The sequence below is a fragment of the Phoca vitulina genome, unplaced genomic scaffold (genome assembly GCF_004348235.1).
Source record: "Phoca vitulina isolate PV1807 unplaced genomic scaffold, GSC_HSeal_1.0 scaffold39, whole genome shotgun sequence".
Classification (NCBI taxonomy): domain Eukaryota; kingdom Metazoa; phylum Chordata; class Mammalia; order Carnivora; family Phocidae; genus Phoca; species Phoca vitulina.
The window spans coordinates 9828603-9845499 of NW_022589742.1; the positions used below are offsets into that span (position 1 = coordinate 9828603).

The following is a 16897-nucleotide window of genomic DNA, read 5'->3' on the forward strand; positions in this document are numbered from 1 at the left end:
CAGGTCATGATCCCAGGACCCTGGGATCAAGTTCCGTATCAGGCTCCTTGCTCAGCTGGAAGCCTGCTTCTCCCTCTGCCTGTACCCTTCACCCTGCTTGTGCGCTTGCTCTCTCTCTCTCCGACAAATAAATACAATCTTTTTTAAAAATAAATAAAATAAAATACCAGAAACTTGGAAAGAACTATCTTCCAGCAATAAGTAGCCAAGTAAGAGAGAGATGAGCAGTGTGAAAAGAGCTCCTTCTCCAAATGGAAAGGTGGCTCAAGCAAAGGGAACAAAGACACTATCCAAGAGTGGCAGGACAGAGGCAAACTAAAAATCAGGAGGGACCAAGGGAACTGGAGAGAAACCAGGCAAAGTACCTGAAAGCCAAAGCCAAGAGCCCCTTGAGGTATGGTCTAGGAAGAATGCCAGCAAGATGATCAGTGAAGACAACTGACAGGTGGGATAACAGCCATGCTTGAGAAGCCAAGAAGTGAACAGATGATACCATACAGGATATCACTGGGACGTCTGTTCCCTAGCTCTCACTGGAAGTGTCCAAGTTGCTAGACTAGATAGTGGCAAATGCTGTGGATGTCCAAGGCCTACAGAGTAGGCTAAAAGTACAGCCTTCACTAGAACTCAGTGGTAAAGTGTCCCCATGAAACTAGGCCAGAAGGGACAACTTGTCCTCACCAAGGGCCCCATGACAAAGGCTGGCACGTTGACAACATGAGTTCCATTGGTAAGGTAGGGTCCTAAAGAGTTCCATTGGTAAGGTAGGATCCTAAAGAGTTCCACTGGTAAGGTAGGGTCCTAAAGAGTTCCACTGGTAAGGTAGGGTCCTAAAGAGTTCCATTGGTAAGGTAGGGTCCTAAAGAGTTCCACTGGTAAGGTAGGGTCCTAAAAAGGACCTGGGGCACAGGCTGGGAAATACATAATTTTTATAACAAAGAATGAGCTCAATGGCCAGGTGGACAACAGTTTACACAAGATGAAATCATGCCTGACCAGTCTATCAGAAATTTTTAAGCAGTAAAAAGCATGAATAAAAAGGGAATATGAAAACAGAAGCTTTTTGATATACTGCCAAATCACCCTGGGATTGAGAGTATGTTTGCATCATGGATAAGCAATGGGCATAGGGACAGGAAACAGGGATAAACCCGACTTTCTCTAGGGAGAGAAGTGTAGACACTATGGCCTTCCCCCAAAGACTGAAGAAGATCTAACTTGTTTGATTTACTCAAAAATTATGTGGAAGAAAGTCAGCCTAGTAAAAACTTCAGGTTTCCAGGCAACACCCAACCCTTCTGGGTAGTAACATGTTAAGCTCTTTAGATTAAACTGCAGGAAGATGCTGAGAGGCTGTGTGAGTGGGCTGAAAAGTAGCAGGTGAGCGTCAGTGTAGGCAAGTGCAACATAATGCACTGAGAAAAAGAATCCCATTAACCACTCAAAATAACACACGGAGCAATCAAGCCTCCTTTGTACAAATCCTTGGGACATCTGCATACAAAATGAAAGGGCCAATTTTACTATTAGACCAATGGAGTGACATAGAGGTCATCTACTCAAACTCTTCCTTTGAGGAATGACAATGTGGAGGCCCAGGGACAGAGCCAGGATTAGAACCAGGAGCACATCCACTGGACAAGAGTATTTAGTCTCTAAGCATCAGCTAACAGATCAAGATCATGGAAACAATGTGGTGTAATGGAGGAATATGGGTTTTCGAGCAAATCAGATCCCAGCTCCATTTCTAGCTGTGCACAAATTAAGCGAGTCGCTCAATCTTTCGGAGTCTCGGTTACCTCAACTGTAAGATGGGAATCATGCAAGGTTGTTATGAGGATCAGAGATATTTTAGAAGTGCTCTACAAGAGGATCTGAATAGGCATTTCTCTAAAAAAAAGATATACAAATGGCAGCATGCACATGAAAAGATCATTAGGGAAATGCAAATCAAAACCACAATGAGATACCACTTCACATCCACTAGGATGGCTAGAATCAAAAAATGGGAATTAACAAGTGTTGGCGAGGATGTGCAGAAATCACAACCCCAATACACTGCAGGTGGACATGTAAAGTGGTGCAGCTCTTGTGGAAAACAATCTGGCAGATCCAGGGCTAAATGACATCACCATATGACCCACCGATTCCACTCCGAGGCATACACCCAAAAGAACTGGAAACAGGTGTTCAGACAAAAACTTGTACATGACTGTTCACAGCAGCACTATTCACAATAGCTCAAAGGCAGAAACACCTCAAGTGTCCATCAACTACTGAACAGATAATCAAATGGCGGTCTATCCATACCATGAAATATTATTTGATCATAAAAAGGTATGAAGGGCTGATACATATCACGACATGGATGAATCTTGAAAACACTCTGTTAAGTGAAAGAAGCCAGTCACAAAAGACTACATACTATGTAATCCCATTTACATGAAATGTCCAGGATAGATACATCTATAGAGACAAAAAGGAGATTAGTGGTTGGTTAAGGCTGAGAGGTGTGAGTGGGGGATAAGGGGCTATTGGCTAAAGGGTACGGGGTTTCTTTCTGAAGTCGTGAAAATATTCAAACATCGACTATGGTGATGGTTGCCCATATCTGTGAACATACTAAAATCAGTTGAATTGTATACTTTAAATGGGTGTATGGCATGAGGATTATATCTCAATAAAGCTATATAAAAAATTGAATGCATTCTACAGACAGTGATGTGTTGGTAAAGGTTTAACATCTGGATCTCAGAGAAAAATGTCCTAATTTGTAGTGTTTGATGATTTCCATGGTGAAAATATTCCTGTGGCCTATTTCAAGTGACCAATGTGGTATCAGCGGATGCAGTACTGGGAAGAGATGTGTAGAAAGCACACCATTATAACGTATTGATGCCGTACAGATAGAATGGACATAAATAACCTCAAGATCACAGGTCATAGTAAAGGGTGATAAAATAATTAGGAAGTGATGTGTTTTGAGTATTTATTACCTGTGTTTTGAATGTAATTCATTTAACTGTAGGTTTATATAATTTCACTTTTAACGAGCACTTGCAAAATTCCTGAAAACTTCACGGTCAGCCCTCACACACCAGTACACACTGTCTCCAGGTACTTCACTGTAACCACTGAATACTCCTTGTGAAGAATTTCACAGAAGCGGGGCGCCTGGGTGGCTCAGTCATTAAGCGTCTGCCTTTGGCTCAGGTCATGGTCCCAGGGTCCTGGAATCGAGCCCCGCATCGGGCTCCCTGCTCCGCGGGAAGCCTGCTTCTCCCTCTCGCTCTCCCCTGCTTGTGTTCCCTCTCTCGCTGTCTCTTTGTCAAATAAATAAATAAAATCTTAAAAAAAAAAAAAAAAGCATTTCACAGAAGCATCTTCTAGAAAAGTGCCACCTTTTGCCTTCATGTGGGCAAAAACTCAAAAACATATATGGCCACTACAGTTTGGCTTGAAGAGGTTGATTTGTTTCCCCCCCTAAGGCTGATATCCGAGCATGGCAGAAATATTTTCCTAAATGTGGAAACATAGTCCTATTTTCTGTAGACTCCATTTTGAGACATTATGGCAACATCGCTACAACCCACAAGCAACACGAACTGTTCAAGGAAGGCATCTGAGCACATGAGAATTGCCTTTCTCTGGTCAACCTGCTGGCTCCAGAGCTCTCTTCTGATTCTTAACTGTCATCGAGCTCAGTGTTTGTACTGTTTTATGAAGTCAAACTTCTAAATGTCTTACTTCAGTGAGAAACAAAATATAAATCAACCTTTGAAAACTCCACAGACCCTGATATTGAATGCAGAGTCGGGAGGTTTGAAGTATTTGGTACTCTGAATATTCACTACTAATTAGCAGTGGGTCGATTCTAACCACCCAAGCCCTCCACTCAAGGAATACACGTTGTGGAATGGGGTAGGCCTGCCCAGGGCTCCTGGCCCTGGATACTGCACCAACCTCACATTGTGAAACTCTGGAGCCTCTGGGCAAGTTGACTTCGCGTGGTTCCAAAGACCAGAGGGTTTCCTGCTCTGGGAGTGACACTGAGCAAAGCAGGTACCAGGGAGTGAGCTCTGACCTTTTCCCCATGCTACTGGGATGACTATGAGCAAATTATTTAGCTTTTCTGAGCCTCAGTCTTCTCTCCTATAAGATAAGGAATATTGGCAATACCCATCTCATAAGACTGTTGGGAAGTTAGATGAGATAAGGTGTATAAAGTTCCTCGCACATCAGTGATATGTTTTAAAAATTGCTTAGAATAGGGAAGCAAAATCTTGTAGCAGCTAAGCATCCACCTTGTAAAGTCAGACTATGTCCTAAATCAAATTTTCGCCTTGCCTGTTCCTGAGTGACTCTGAGTAAGTCATGCCTCCTTTCTGAGGCTTCGGTTCCCCACCTATTAAATGAAGCTGATGGCAGCACCTGTCTCCCAGCGTTCATTAAACGAGCTCAGAGAGGTGAAGTCCTAGATATGTTGTAAGCCCTCAGGAAATGGGCGCTTTTAGCCTGCCATTAGGGGACGGACACGATTCTGCAAGCATTCGGGAAGAGTTCACGTTGCGTTCCCATCATTGAAGGAAGGCGGAGCAAAGACACTGATGACTAGAACACAAGGCTGGACTGATGACAGCCAAGACAGGGGTGCTGGGAGGCCTGATGGTTCCCTCAGACAAAGGCCAGTGTACTAATGCTTGAGGTGAGATCCTGGGGACACAAACCATTGGCCTTGGGGTTTTATTTCCCTGGGGCTCTTTTGTATTTACAGTTTTATTTAGGTATAATAGATGTAGATTAAACCACACATATCCGAAGAGTACCACCTGATGAGTTTTGACATAGGTATACACCCACGAAACCAGCACCACCATGAGGATAATGAACATCTGCATCACCTCCAAAAGATTCTTCATACCCCTTTTGTAATTCATCCCGCATCCCTCCCTTCCCCCATCCCAAAGCAACCACTGACTTGCTTTATGTCACTTTAGATTAGTTTGCATTTCTGAAACATTATGTAAATGAAATCATGCAGGATGTACTCTTTTTTGTGTGGTTTCTTTCACTCAGCATAATTATTTTGACATTCATCCATGTTGTCATATCTATATCAACAATTTGTTCTCTTTTAGCTGAATGGTATTCCAGTGTGTGAAGATACCATTTGCCTGTTGGTAGACATTAGAATTGTTTCCAGTTTTTATCTATTACAAATAAAGGAACTATAAACATTCATGTACATCACTGCATGGGCAAATGTTCTAATTTCCTTTAGGAGTGGAAACACTGGGTTATACGGTAGGTGTATGTTTAACATTTTTTTAACCAAACCACTTTCCAACGTGGCTGCCCTATTTTACATTCCAAAAGCAGTGCATGAAGCTTATAGTTTCTCCAAATCCTCACCAACTATTTGGAGAAGCAAGCATTATGATGTGCTGTGATACGGTTTTCTTCATGTCCCTTGTGCTTGAATTTTATTGAGGTTCTTGGATCTGAGGGTTTATAGTTTTTATTACCCTTTGGAGAGTTTTGGCCATTATGTCTTCAAATAATATTTCTGTCTCCCTAATTCCTTTTGGGACTTCAACTACATCCGAAGTTGTCCCACAGCTCACTGTTGCTTATCTCATTTTTTTCTCTCTTTTTTCTCTCAATTTCATTTTGGACAGTTTCTATTGCTATGTCTTCAAGTTCACTAAAGTTTTCTTCTGCAGCGTCTAACATGTGAGCAATGTCATCAGTGTATTTCTTATCTCAGACATTAACGTTCCTTATCTCTAGAAGTAAGATTTGAGTCTGTTTTCTCTCTTCTGTGTCTCTCCTTAACACGCCCATGCTTTCCTCTACCTTCTTGAACATACGAAGTCTGTTTATTAAAAAAACATTTTAATGTCTTTGTCTACCAATCCTATCATCTGTGTCTGTTTCTATTTAAGGAGTTTTCTTCTCATTAGGGGTCATAATTTCCTGTTCTGCCCAACTTGTCATGTTTTATTGGATTTTAGACTTTGCAAATATTATCTTGTTGGATGCTAGATAATTTTTGTACTCCTTTAAATATTTTTGAGCCTTGTTCTGAGTTGTGGTAAAGATAGTTGGAAACTGTTCAATCTTTTCAAAGCTTGATTTTAAGCTTTGCTGTGTGGGATCAGAACAAACCTTAAGGGCACCTGGGTGGCTCAGTCGGTTAAATGTCTGCCTTCAGCTCAGGTCATGATCCCGGGGTCCTGGGATCGAGCCCTACATCGGGCTCCCTGCTCAGTCTGCTTCTCCCTCTCCCTCTCCCCATGCTTGGCCTGCTGCTCCCCCTACTTGTGCTCTCTCTCTCTCTCTCTGTCAAATAAATAAAATCTTTTAAAAAAAGAACAAACTTTAGACTAAGGTTAATGTGGCTCCACCACTAAGGCAATCTTCTGAGTAGTCAGTCTGCTGTCCTGTATGTTATGAAGTGTCTTCTCTCTGGCTTTTGGGAAACTGAGCTCTAGCCAGCCACGTGTGAGCTCTAGAAATCCCTCCACCTATTCCTTTTGAGTCATTATTTCCCCAGCCATAGGTAGTTTTCTCACACACATGTGCTGATCAGTATTTGGTCAAAAATTTGAGAGGTACCTTTTACAGATCCCTGGAGTACGTGTGTGCTCTCTCTCTCTCTCTCAGAAGCTCCTCTCTAGTATATTACCTTGTAAAATCTAGCCACCCTCACCTCCCTGAATTCTAAACTCTGTCTCCTCAATTTAGGCAGATTTTCAGGTTCAGCCTGGGTTCCCTAACTGGAAACCTCTTCTATGTAGTAAACTGGGCTCACCTCATTTATTTCTCTTTTCCTGAGGATTACTGTCCTGTACTTCTTGTTTTCCAGTGTGTGACAATCATTATTTCATATATTTTGTCCACTTTTTTAGTTGTTTGGAGTGGAAGGGTAAATCCAGTCCTTGTCATTCTTTCACGGCCAGAAGCAGAAGTCCAGATTTCAGTTTTTAAATATCTGAGTTGGATTAGTTTGGGGGATTTTTAATAATACCCTGATAGAAAGTGGATGGAATCAAAAGTCAGAAACTGACAAGATCTTTAGAGATTACCTAACACTTCCCTCCCCTCATTTGGTGGATTAAGAAAACAGAGATCAGAGAGGGGAGAGGATCTTCTCATAGTCACACAGCAAGTTAGCCACAGAACTAGGACTAGAAATCAGGTCTCCTGTTCTTCATTTCTAATCCATCCACTTATTTTCTGCCAATACTCTCTTCCAAAATCATTTGATTTAGATAGACATAGCTTTGAAATCCAGACCTTCTGTCCTGCCCAAGCCCACGGAGTGGGCAATATTAGCTCACACCCAGATGGTACTTAATTTCCTCTGGATTTTGCAAACACAACCCCTAGGGTTGGCCTAAAGTGAATGCCAGAGCAGCTCATAACGTGGAAAAACTTTAAACGCCCCCATGGGTAGGCACTCCAGAACAAAACCATATATTATTCCCCACTGACTTATTACAAACTCGCTAAGCAAGAAAGAGTGTGACTTAGAATTTAGATTAACTAATTTGGTCACTTCGCCACCTATGGGAGCCATGTATCCCACTAAGAGAAGCCGTTATCAGCGCACCGGCATTTGTCTTCCCGCAATTCTAGCAATTCACCTGGATTCCAAATGTTTTTTCTGAGCTGGGTCCCTGGGAACCTTTCTGTTTTGCCTCTTGAGCCTTCCAAGAAGCAGTCTAGGAAATGGTCCCTGCATTGGAGTCAGGTAGAACAGGTTTTACCTCTCAGCTCCAACACGTACTTGCTGTGTGGCCTTGGGTAAGTTATTTAACCTCTCTGTTAGGACAGGGATGGTACTATCATACACGGCTTCTAAAGCACTTTTTTAATTTTTCTTTTTACATTTTAGCATCTTTGAAATCAAGAGGTATATTGCTATGAGTGATGTGACAGTTAAATTTGCAGCTTTTCTTTCTTAATGATATCTGATATCTTGGATTCTAAAAATACTGTACTAATCTCTAACTTGCAGAGTTTCCTCAAGGATTAAAGAGGATAAAGCAAACATAGGGCTTGGCACATGGTAGGCACTCAAGGACCCTTGCACCTCCATTGTTACCAGAATCAATACCTGGGTTGGGTCGTGGGCCTGTGATTTCCCTCATGCAGCAGTTGATACATCCATCAGGGCGGTATGATGAGGTGAACAAGTCTGGGAAGATCAGGCTGGCATGCTGCTGGCCAATGTTGCGGCATGTGACTGTCGCCAGGCCCTAGAGCCCTTTCTTCTAGTAGCTTCTTGTTCTCTAATAGCATTATCCCAAGCTTACTTCTGTTGCCACAGAATCGTGAAGGTAGGGAAAAGGACTAGGTGACTTCTGCACCATCACCCCAAACTCTCCCTGTCTCATCCCAAAGAACCTCTCCAGAATCTAAGGAAGCTTGTCAGTTGAAGGGCTCTTCCAAGGCCATCAGAATCAGAGCCTGCAGGGCCTGAAGCCAAATCCACATTGTCCAAGGCCCCCCACATACCTCCAGTTGGGGTGCTGATACTTGAATGCCTTTGAAATTCAAGGACACCAACTCTGTTCATGCCTGGAGGGAATAAGAGGAAACAGACACCTGAGGATTTACAACCCTCAAATATCTCCCTGTACAAAAAAAAAAAAAAAAAAAAGTGACTTTCATTTCTTTCCCAGAGCTTCCTTGGCTTTCTTGCTGTTTCCTGCAGGCAGACTGGCCTCAGTTGCAGAGGCCTCATCCCACTCCCCTCATCCCGCTTAGCGCCCAGGGGTGCAGCCGCAGGCTCCATGTACCTGCCATTCCGAGGCACCCACCTTTAATATGTACCTCGAGGTCTGCACCCTGTCTCTGATGGATCCCAGCAGTCCAGAGAACTCTGGGGACCACAGCGGAAAGGAGGAAAGGGCGGGATGGACTGAACTGGCCTTGGTCTCTGGCCACTTGTCACAGCTTGACTGCCTCCCAAGTGATTCTAAAATACCGGCGTCTGAGAGAACTGCCATTTGACAGTGCATGCCACCCCGGATTCTGCACCATGGCCAGCGTGAGGCTAGAAATTAATAACTGTGAGCGATTATCATGGAAACTGTCTCCAGGAAAAACGACCAGGTTTACACCATTCAACCTTGGGAAGATAAAATCAGGTCTAGCAGAAAAAAGACAAATGATCTACAGCAAATGTAGGACTTTAAATCCAAAGAGCGTCCTGGAGCCTGATTAGACACCTGCCTTGTCTCCCTGTCCGGGAGGCAAGGGATGCAGGAGTAGGGGGCGTCTCTCTCTAGCCCATGAACCGACTCAGAATCTTGTGCTCATTCTAGACTCTCTCCAACACCTCCTGCCCTTATCCCTCGGCTCTGTCAATTTTGCCTTTCTGTGGGTCTCTCCGTTCAGCCCCCTCTGTGTGACCTGTCAAGACCGGACTTGTCCCCTGCCACAGCCTCCTTTCTGATCTTCGTCCATTCAATGTCTCACCCACCCCCACCTCAGCCCTGCTTCTAGAAGACCCTGGAAAAACAGAAATCTCATCACATCGCCATGCACAGAAACCATCAATGAACAATAATGGCAAAATATTTATCATTGTTAAGGCTGAATGGTGGGAACATGGGGGCTTATTTTATTATTCTCATTACACTTGCGTACGTTTGAAATTGTTCATAATAAAACAAATCCTCGCCAGCCCTCCAGGCGTCTGAGGTTACAGTCCAAAGTCCCCAGGCTGGCATTCAAGGTCCCTCAGGACCTGCCCTTGCCCCATTTTTCCAGCTCACCTCCTGACACTCACCATGCTGTAGCCTCTCTTGGCACCCAGCTCTCTCCCGAAGCCTTATCTCTGCCAGTGTGTCTCCTTCTTGCAGAACATGTTTTCCCTTCGTTCCTACCTAGAAAACGTTTCCTTATCTCTTGGAAACCACATGCAAATGACCCCTGGACTGGGATATGGGATACTTTCCCAGGCCTGGCCCTCCCTTTTTATTTGGGGGGAGTGGGGGGGGAGACAGCCTATGCCCTGGTGTCTGCCCAGGCATGATACAGAGCAAACTCTCCGTATGTTTGGGAGAGACCAGAAAGTCTTGGTTAATAAAGCAGGTGCAACATTTACTTGAACTTGGGCAAGTAGGGTAATCTCTCTTAGCTTCGGCTTCTGTCTCTATAAAATGAAGATAATAGCAGGACTTATCTCACAAGGCTGAGGTAAGGATTCGGTGGTATTCTCCGTGTAAACAGCTTAACACAGTACCACAGTACCTGGTGGGGTGGGGGGGGCGGACTTATAGACAGACTTCAATCAAATAATATAGTGGATAATTAAGCAGCTTCTCCTCGACGAAATGCTCCCAAAACCCTCAGGAAAGGAACTACTGTTTAGCCCTTGCTGGGGGTTAGAGAAAACTGGAAAACTGGTGACCTCAGAGTCACGATTCCTCTCTCGGGCCCACGGGTGGTTCTTACTTTAGGGGAGTGGAAGTGGGGGGAGGGGGGGTCTTCAAAGGTCGTGGCCCGAGGCCCGGGCCCAGGTTTCTGCTCCTCTGGGAAGAACTGTGCAGGTCTGTGGCCGGGGCCTGGCCCGAAATCCGGGGGCCAGGAAGGCACAGGTTTGCACGCAAATCCGTCCCGGTGACAATCCCCAGCCTGTGAGGTGTCGGCGAGTTCGGGCCGCCCCGGTGGGGGCCGCGGGGTGAGAAGATGGGAGCGGGGTCCGCGGCGGCGCCCCCCACCCGCCGGCCCCGCTCCTCCCGGCGCCCGCGGCCTCGTGCGTCACCGGCGCGAGCGGGGGCCGAGGGGAGGGGGACGCCGCAAGGTGAGGGCCCCGCGCCGCCTTAAGACGCCGCGCGCCCCCGCCGCCGCTCAGAGCTTGCAGCGCGGCGCGCCGGCCGGACGTGCGGGCTCAGGCGCCCCGCTCCCGCCGCGAGCTCCCCCGCCGCCGGCGCCTCGGGAGGCAGCCCGGACGAGCGCGGCGAGTCCCCGAAGGAGCGGCACGCAGCTCCCGCGGAGCGACGCCTCCGCCAGCAACAGGTAAGCGGCCCGGCGCCGCTGCCCGCGCCGCGGCCCCCGCGCCCACCTGGCCCCGCGCTCGAGCGCCCCGGACGCCCAGTCCGCCGCGGCCCGACGGCAGCCGCTCCGGGCCCGGCCGCGCCGAGCCCCCCGTGCGCCCCGCTCGCCCGGCCGCAGCCCTCGCCTGTGCCCTCGCACTTCTCGCGCGCGGACCCGCGCTCTCCCCTTTGCTCCCCATCCTCTCTTCCTTAAGTCTTTCTTCGATCTTCCTCTCTCCGTCTCTCCCTGCCTCTCCTTCGTGGTCTCCATTCCTCTTCCTCTCGTTTTTCTCTGCCTCTCCGGGTGGCTGTCATCCTGTCTCCGTCTCCCCTTCTCTTTCTGTCTCTCCGGGTCTCATTTTTGCTCTCTCTGTCTCTCATTCCCTTTCTCTCTCTGCCTCCCGGTGTCTCCCGCTTTGCCTCTCTCAGACTCTCCCACCAGCCCGGCACCCCTGCCTCCTCTCCTGCTCTCCCCGAGCTCCCCGCGAGCTCCCCCTCCCCAGCCGCGCCGCCGCGAGAGATAAGAGAGAGAGCGGGCGGGGGGCTGGAGGATACGGGGAGGGGGTCGCAGGAGGCATCCTCCCTGCCTCCCGCGGCGGCCGCGCCGCTGAGAAACTAGGAGATTTATCTGCCGGAGCCCGCGGTAGCCAGGGCGGCAGCTGGTTTCCATGGCAAAATAGTCAACCCAGAGATAGAGATCGGAGACAGAGATCCGGCCAGAGAAAAACCGAGGTGAGGGATCGTCGGAGGCAAACGGAGAGACACAGAGATACACACGCACTGAAAACATACGAAGAAAGTGTCGCGCGAGAGTCCCGGGGACAGAGGGACAAGACCGAGAACCCGGGTGTGTAAGTGCGCGCGCTAGCGAGATAGCCCGAGCCACGAGAGACAGGGAGAGCCGGGAGAGACAGCAGCAGATCGTCAGAGGCAACGGCGAGAGACGGGCAGACAGCGGTCAAGAGGGAACTAAACGCGCGGAGAGACAGAATCCGCAGGGAGACACGCGGCAGACAGAGGAAGACGCGGAAGCGAGAGCCTCGGGGAGACGCGGAGAGCGCCAGGGACACGCAGGCAGCGAGGGATACTGAACAGGGGCACTGGGGACCCACAGAGACTGTCAGGGAGATAGGCTGGGAGAGACCGGGAGAGACGAGACCGCCTCGGGAAAGGACGGAGCAGCGCACGCACTAGCGAGCGACAGAGACCGCGACCGGCAGAGACACAGAGAGATGGGAGCGCATCAGCAAGAGACGCAGGGAGAGACGGGGACGAGGCCGGGAGACAGGCGGAGAGAGACAGGGAGAGACGTGCGCGCACAGCTACAGAGAAAGTGCGTTGGCGAAGGAGTAACGGGGCGGGGGGCGGGGGAGGGGACGGAGTCCGAGAAATCGACTGAGACCTGGAGGGACTGACGGGAGTGACAAAGAGACGGAAAGGTTGGAGAGAGAACGACAGACTGACGGAGAACGACTGCGCGCACGTGCTAGCGAGAGACTGGGAAGGAGAGACAGGAGACGGAGTGAGAGACCCGGGCGAGAGAGTTGGAGAAGAACGGTGAGACACGGCCACAGACCCCCAAGAGCGACAGGGCAAGTGCGCTAGTGAGGGACACTGGGGGGAGAGAGAGCGACACGTAAACAGGCAGAGACAGCGCGCGGGCATGAGACGGCGCGCGCGCATGCGCCAGCGCCAGAGATCGCGGGAGAGACGCAGAGACGATGTGGGAGAGACGCAGCGCGCGCACGCCCGCAGGAGCGGCGGGGGCGGGGCGGGGGGGGGAATCCCCGAGACCCCGAGACCCCGAGACCCCGAGACCCCGAGACCCCGAGACCCCGAGACCCCGAGAGAGAGCGGAGCCGAGGGACCGGGAGAGTAAGAGGAGGTGCGGAGAAACTGCCCTCCCGCGGGCCAAGGCGGCGCGGGGGTCCCGGGGAGGGCGGGGTCCCCGAAGCGGGGTGACTAACCGGGCCCCGGGTGTTTCTTCCGGCCCCAGCACAGGCACTGGCCACGGCCCGTGCGGCCCGCCCGCCGCCGCCATGACGTCCACCTGCACCAACAGCACACGCGAGAGCAACAGCAGCCACACGTGCGTGCCCCTTTCCAAAATGCCCATCAGCCTGGCTCACGGCATCATCCGCTCGAGCGTGCTGCTCATCTTCCTCACCGCCTCCTTCGTCGGCAACATAGTGCTGGCGCTCGTGCTGCAGCGCAAGCCGCAGCTGCTGCAGGTCACCAACCGCTTCATCTTTAACCTCCTCGTCACTGACCTGCTGCAGATTTCGCTCGTGGCCCCCTGGGTGGTGGCCACTTCCGTGCCTCTCTTCTGGCCCCTCAACAGCCACTTCTGTACGGCCCTGGTGAGCCTCACTCACCTGTTCGCCTTTGCCAGCGTCAACACCATCGTGGTGGTGTCCGTGGATCGCTACCTGTCCATCATCCACCCCCTCTCCTACCCCGCCAAGATGACCCCGCGCCGGGGGTACATGCTCCTCTACGGCACCTGGATCGTGGCCATCCTGCAGAGCACACCCCCTCTCTACGGCTGGGGCCAGGCTGCCTTTGACCAGCGCAATGCCCTCTGCTCCATGATCTGGGGGGCCAGCCCCAGCTACACCATTCTCAGCGTGGTGTCCTTCATCATCATTCCGCTGGTGGTCATGATTGCCTGCTACTCCGTGGTGTTCGGGGCGGCCCGGCGGCAGCACGCTCTGCTCTACAACGTCAAGAGCCACAGCTTGGAGGTTCGGGCCAAGGACCGTGTGGAGAATGAGGATGAAGAGGGAGAGAGGAAGGATGCGTTCCGTGGCCAGCATGGAGGTGAGGTCAAGGTCCAGGAGGGCGGCGTGGAGGCCAAGGAAGGGAGCGTGGAGAGCAGTGCGGGGAGCACGGCTGCCAAGGGCAGCGAGGGGGTCGGAGAAAGCAGCTCGGTGGCCGGGGAAGGCAGCGCGGAGGGCAAGGAACAGGGCAGCCTGAAGGCAGACAAGGGCCGCATGGAGGAAGGCCAGTGCAACATCGACCTGGGTGAAGATGACATGGAGTTTGGCGAGGAAGCCATCAATTTCAGTGAGGATGACATCGAGGCCGTGAACATCCCGGAGAGTCTCCCGCCCAGTCGCCGAAACAGCACCAGCGACCCTCCTCTGCCCAGGTGCTACGAGTGCAAAGCTGCGAAAGTGATCTTCCTCATCATTTTCTCCTACGTGCTGTCTCTGGGGCCCTACTGCTTCCTAGCGGTTCTGGCCGTGTGGGTGGATGTCCAAACCAGGGTACCCCAGTGGGTGATCACCATCATCATCTGGCTTTTCTTCCTGCAGTGCTGCATCCACCCGTACATCTATGGCTACATGCACAAGACCATCAAGAAGGAAATCCAGGATATGCTGAAGAAGTTCTTCTGCAAGGAAAAGCCCCCAAAAGAAGACAGCCACCCAGACCTGCCGGGAACAGAAGCCGGCACAGAGGCTGGGACCGAAGGCAAGACCGTCCCTTCCCATGATTCTGCCATTTCGCCTTGAAGCTAGTTCGAAGGCAAAGCTTGAACCGTGCACAGTGCACAAACAGGAGCAGTGCTGTTTTCCGTGGACCGCCCCCAATCCCGGTGACGCCAACCCATACCATTTCAGGCAAAGGCCTTGCACACATTCTTCTCGCCGCAAGATAGAGAAACATATGGAAGAGGTAGGAACTGGAGTTTTCCCTTAGAAGTGTGCCCCTCAAAGCACAGACTTGAGGATTCTGACTGAAATTTCCCCCCAAAAAAGTATTAGGCTCTAAATTTCTTAAAGCAACAAGGGCTATCCACTTTGGACCTGTGTCTGTCTCCCCAGAGCTACAGCGTGTCAGCTTTTGCTCTGAGGAAAAAGGAAGATGATGCCTGTGAACTTAAGGACTTTTAGGCCCTCAGGTCAAGAGATTATGGGTAAGGGCTACAGCCTGTGTTCAACTGAAAGAAAAGCAGCGGACCAAATCCTTCATGGAGCCCAAGAAGCAGAACCCCGCTGACTGATCAATGTACGAGTCAAGTTCTAAACTGAAGAGACCCACGATCTGGTGTAAAGACTATTATGGAAACTAAGGCAAAGAGCATCGTGTAGTTAAAATACCAAGAAGGTTTCTAGATCCTCGAAAGGGATCCAGAAAAGCAGAACAGGATATTAGGGCATGTTTGAAATGGGAAGGTAGTCCAAGGGAAAAGGTAGAGAAATAACACACATCCATGAGGCTAAACAGTTGGCTCTTTTCCGTAAAACCCTGGGTTTGTGCTGGGGCTGGGACCCAGGTCATTCCACGCAAATGGAAAATTGTCAATTGACACTAAAACTATTTTCTGTCTCCTATTTGAATAATAGTGAGACGGAAAGCATGCCACAATTTTACAGTTTTCCCTTTGTGATTGAATTGGGATGCTCATAAGAATCCTCCAAATCTCCTCTGCCAGTCACTTGTTCGGGAGTGGGGGTGTGGGGGTTCCCAAATAGGCCTTTTGGGTCAAACAGTATTTCCAGGGGAAAAAAAAGAAACGTGACTGGGAGTGGCCAAAAGTTTACAAAACTCACACTGCCAATCAAGAGTGATATGCTCATTAGAAATCTCTTTTGTGTCCGTGGGATCATAGACAAGTGACATGACCTCCACATGGGGAGCAAGTAAGGCAGGCTAAACATTTTCCTTCCTCCAGGCACACCCATGTGTCTTTTCCACCTGTGGCTCTCTCTAAAGCCTTTAAGCTCCCTGCAGATGTGGAAGAGAAATACAAGAGAGTCAGAAATAGCAGAGACAGTGGTTTCACAATACCTGGCAAGCATCTGACCTATTTCAAACAATCCTAAACGAAAGCATTCAGGTCAGACATATCCTAAGTATTGCTACTGAAATACATTGCTTTGGCAAAGACTTTACAATACCTGAATTATCCCCAGGGTCAATATAGAGGAAGGCTCTTTCACATCTCAAACCCCAAAATCACTTTGGGTCAGGATATGCCTGTGTATTTCTGAGGGCACAGACCACATTCACATGACCAAATAAACATGGACCCCCAAAATGGTCAAGACAGTGTTTTTGATCCTCCTGATGATCAAATTAAAGCAACTCCATGGCCAGTCGACTGTTCATGCAGAAAGCCAACATTAATATGGGTGGAGGGAGAGGAGGGGGTATTTGGTTGAAAAATGGTTCATCGGGTGGTTGTACATAAAGATGGCCATATTCAGAGTTTAGCCTCATTCTTGTGTGATTACCATGTCTATATTAGAACTCAAATTTCATTCATGTAAAGGACCAACTCATTGAATTTTTTTATCTCTTCCTCCTCACAGATTCCAACATGAGCTTCTCAAGGGGGAGAGGTAAACAGCAGTGTATGTGGGCTATGAATAAGTCTGCGTGGAAACTTGGGATTGCCACGTTCAGAATTTAGGAAAGGAGAGGGGTATAGATGCAAATGGGACTCAGTGTGTCCGTGAAAATCTTATCAATTCCAACATCATTACCCTGGAACGTGTGGTAATTCAGACAAGAAGTGTGGGCTGAAATTTCCCCTTGCACTATCCTTTATTTTTCTACTAAAATGTATAAAGTGAATTAATAGTCATAAATTTATTATACCAATTTATTGCCAAACTCTCATAGTGACCTGTCCTCAAAGGATATCTGGGTGGAGAAATGGCCCGTGTGGCCAGGCCTCTTAGGGGGGGAAGGGTATCGCCTTGAAGGTCTGTCATGGTCAAAACAGTTCAAAGTAGCGAGAGCCTGTCCTTTGAGTAGAAATGCTTACCTGGGTAGGAAACAGGATTTCCAACACACGTGTCTCCAAATATTTTGTTGAAACTGAACTTCTTGTT

General features: G+C 49.2%; 1 protein-coding gene across 1 annotated transcript; it reads left to right on the plus strand.

The window, feature by feature from the left end:
- The first annotated feature begins 12896 nt into the window (after positions 1-12896).
- GPR101 (G protein-coupled receptor 101) lies at positions 12897-15227 on the plus strand. The gene is made up of 2 exons (XM_032428357.1): positions 12897-12936; positions 13048-15227. Exon 2 carries the CDS (start codon positions 13091-13093, stop codon positions 14567-14569), a length of 1479 nt encoding a protein of 492 aa, XP_032284248.1. The 5' UTR covers positions 12897-12936; positions 13048-13090; the 3' UTR covers positions 14570-15227.
- The last annotated feature ends 1670 nt before the right edge of the window (positions 15228-16897 follow it).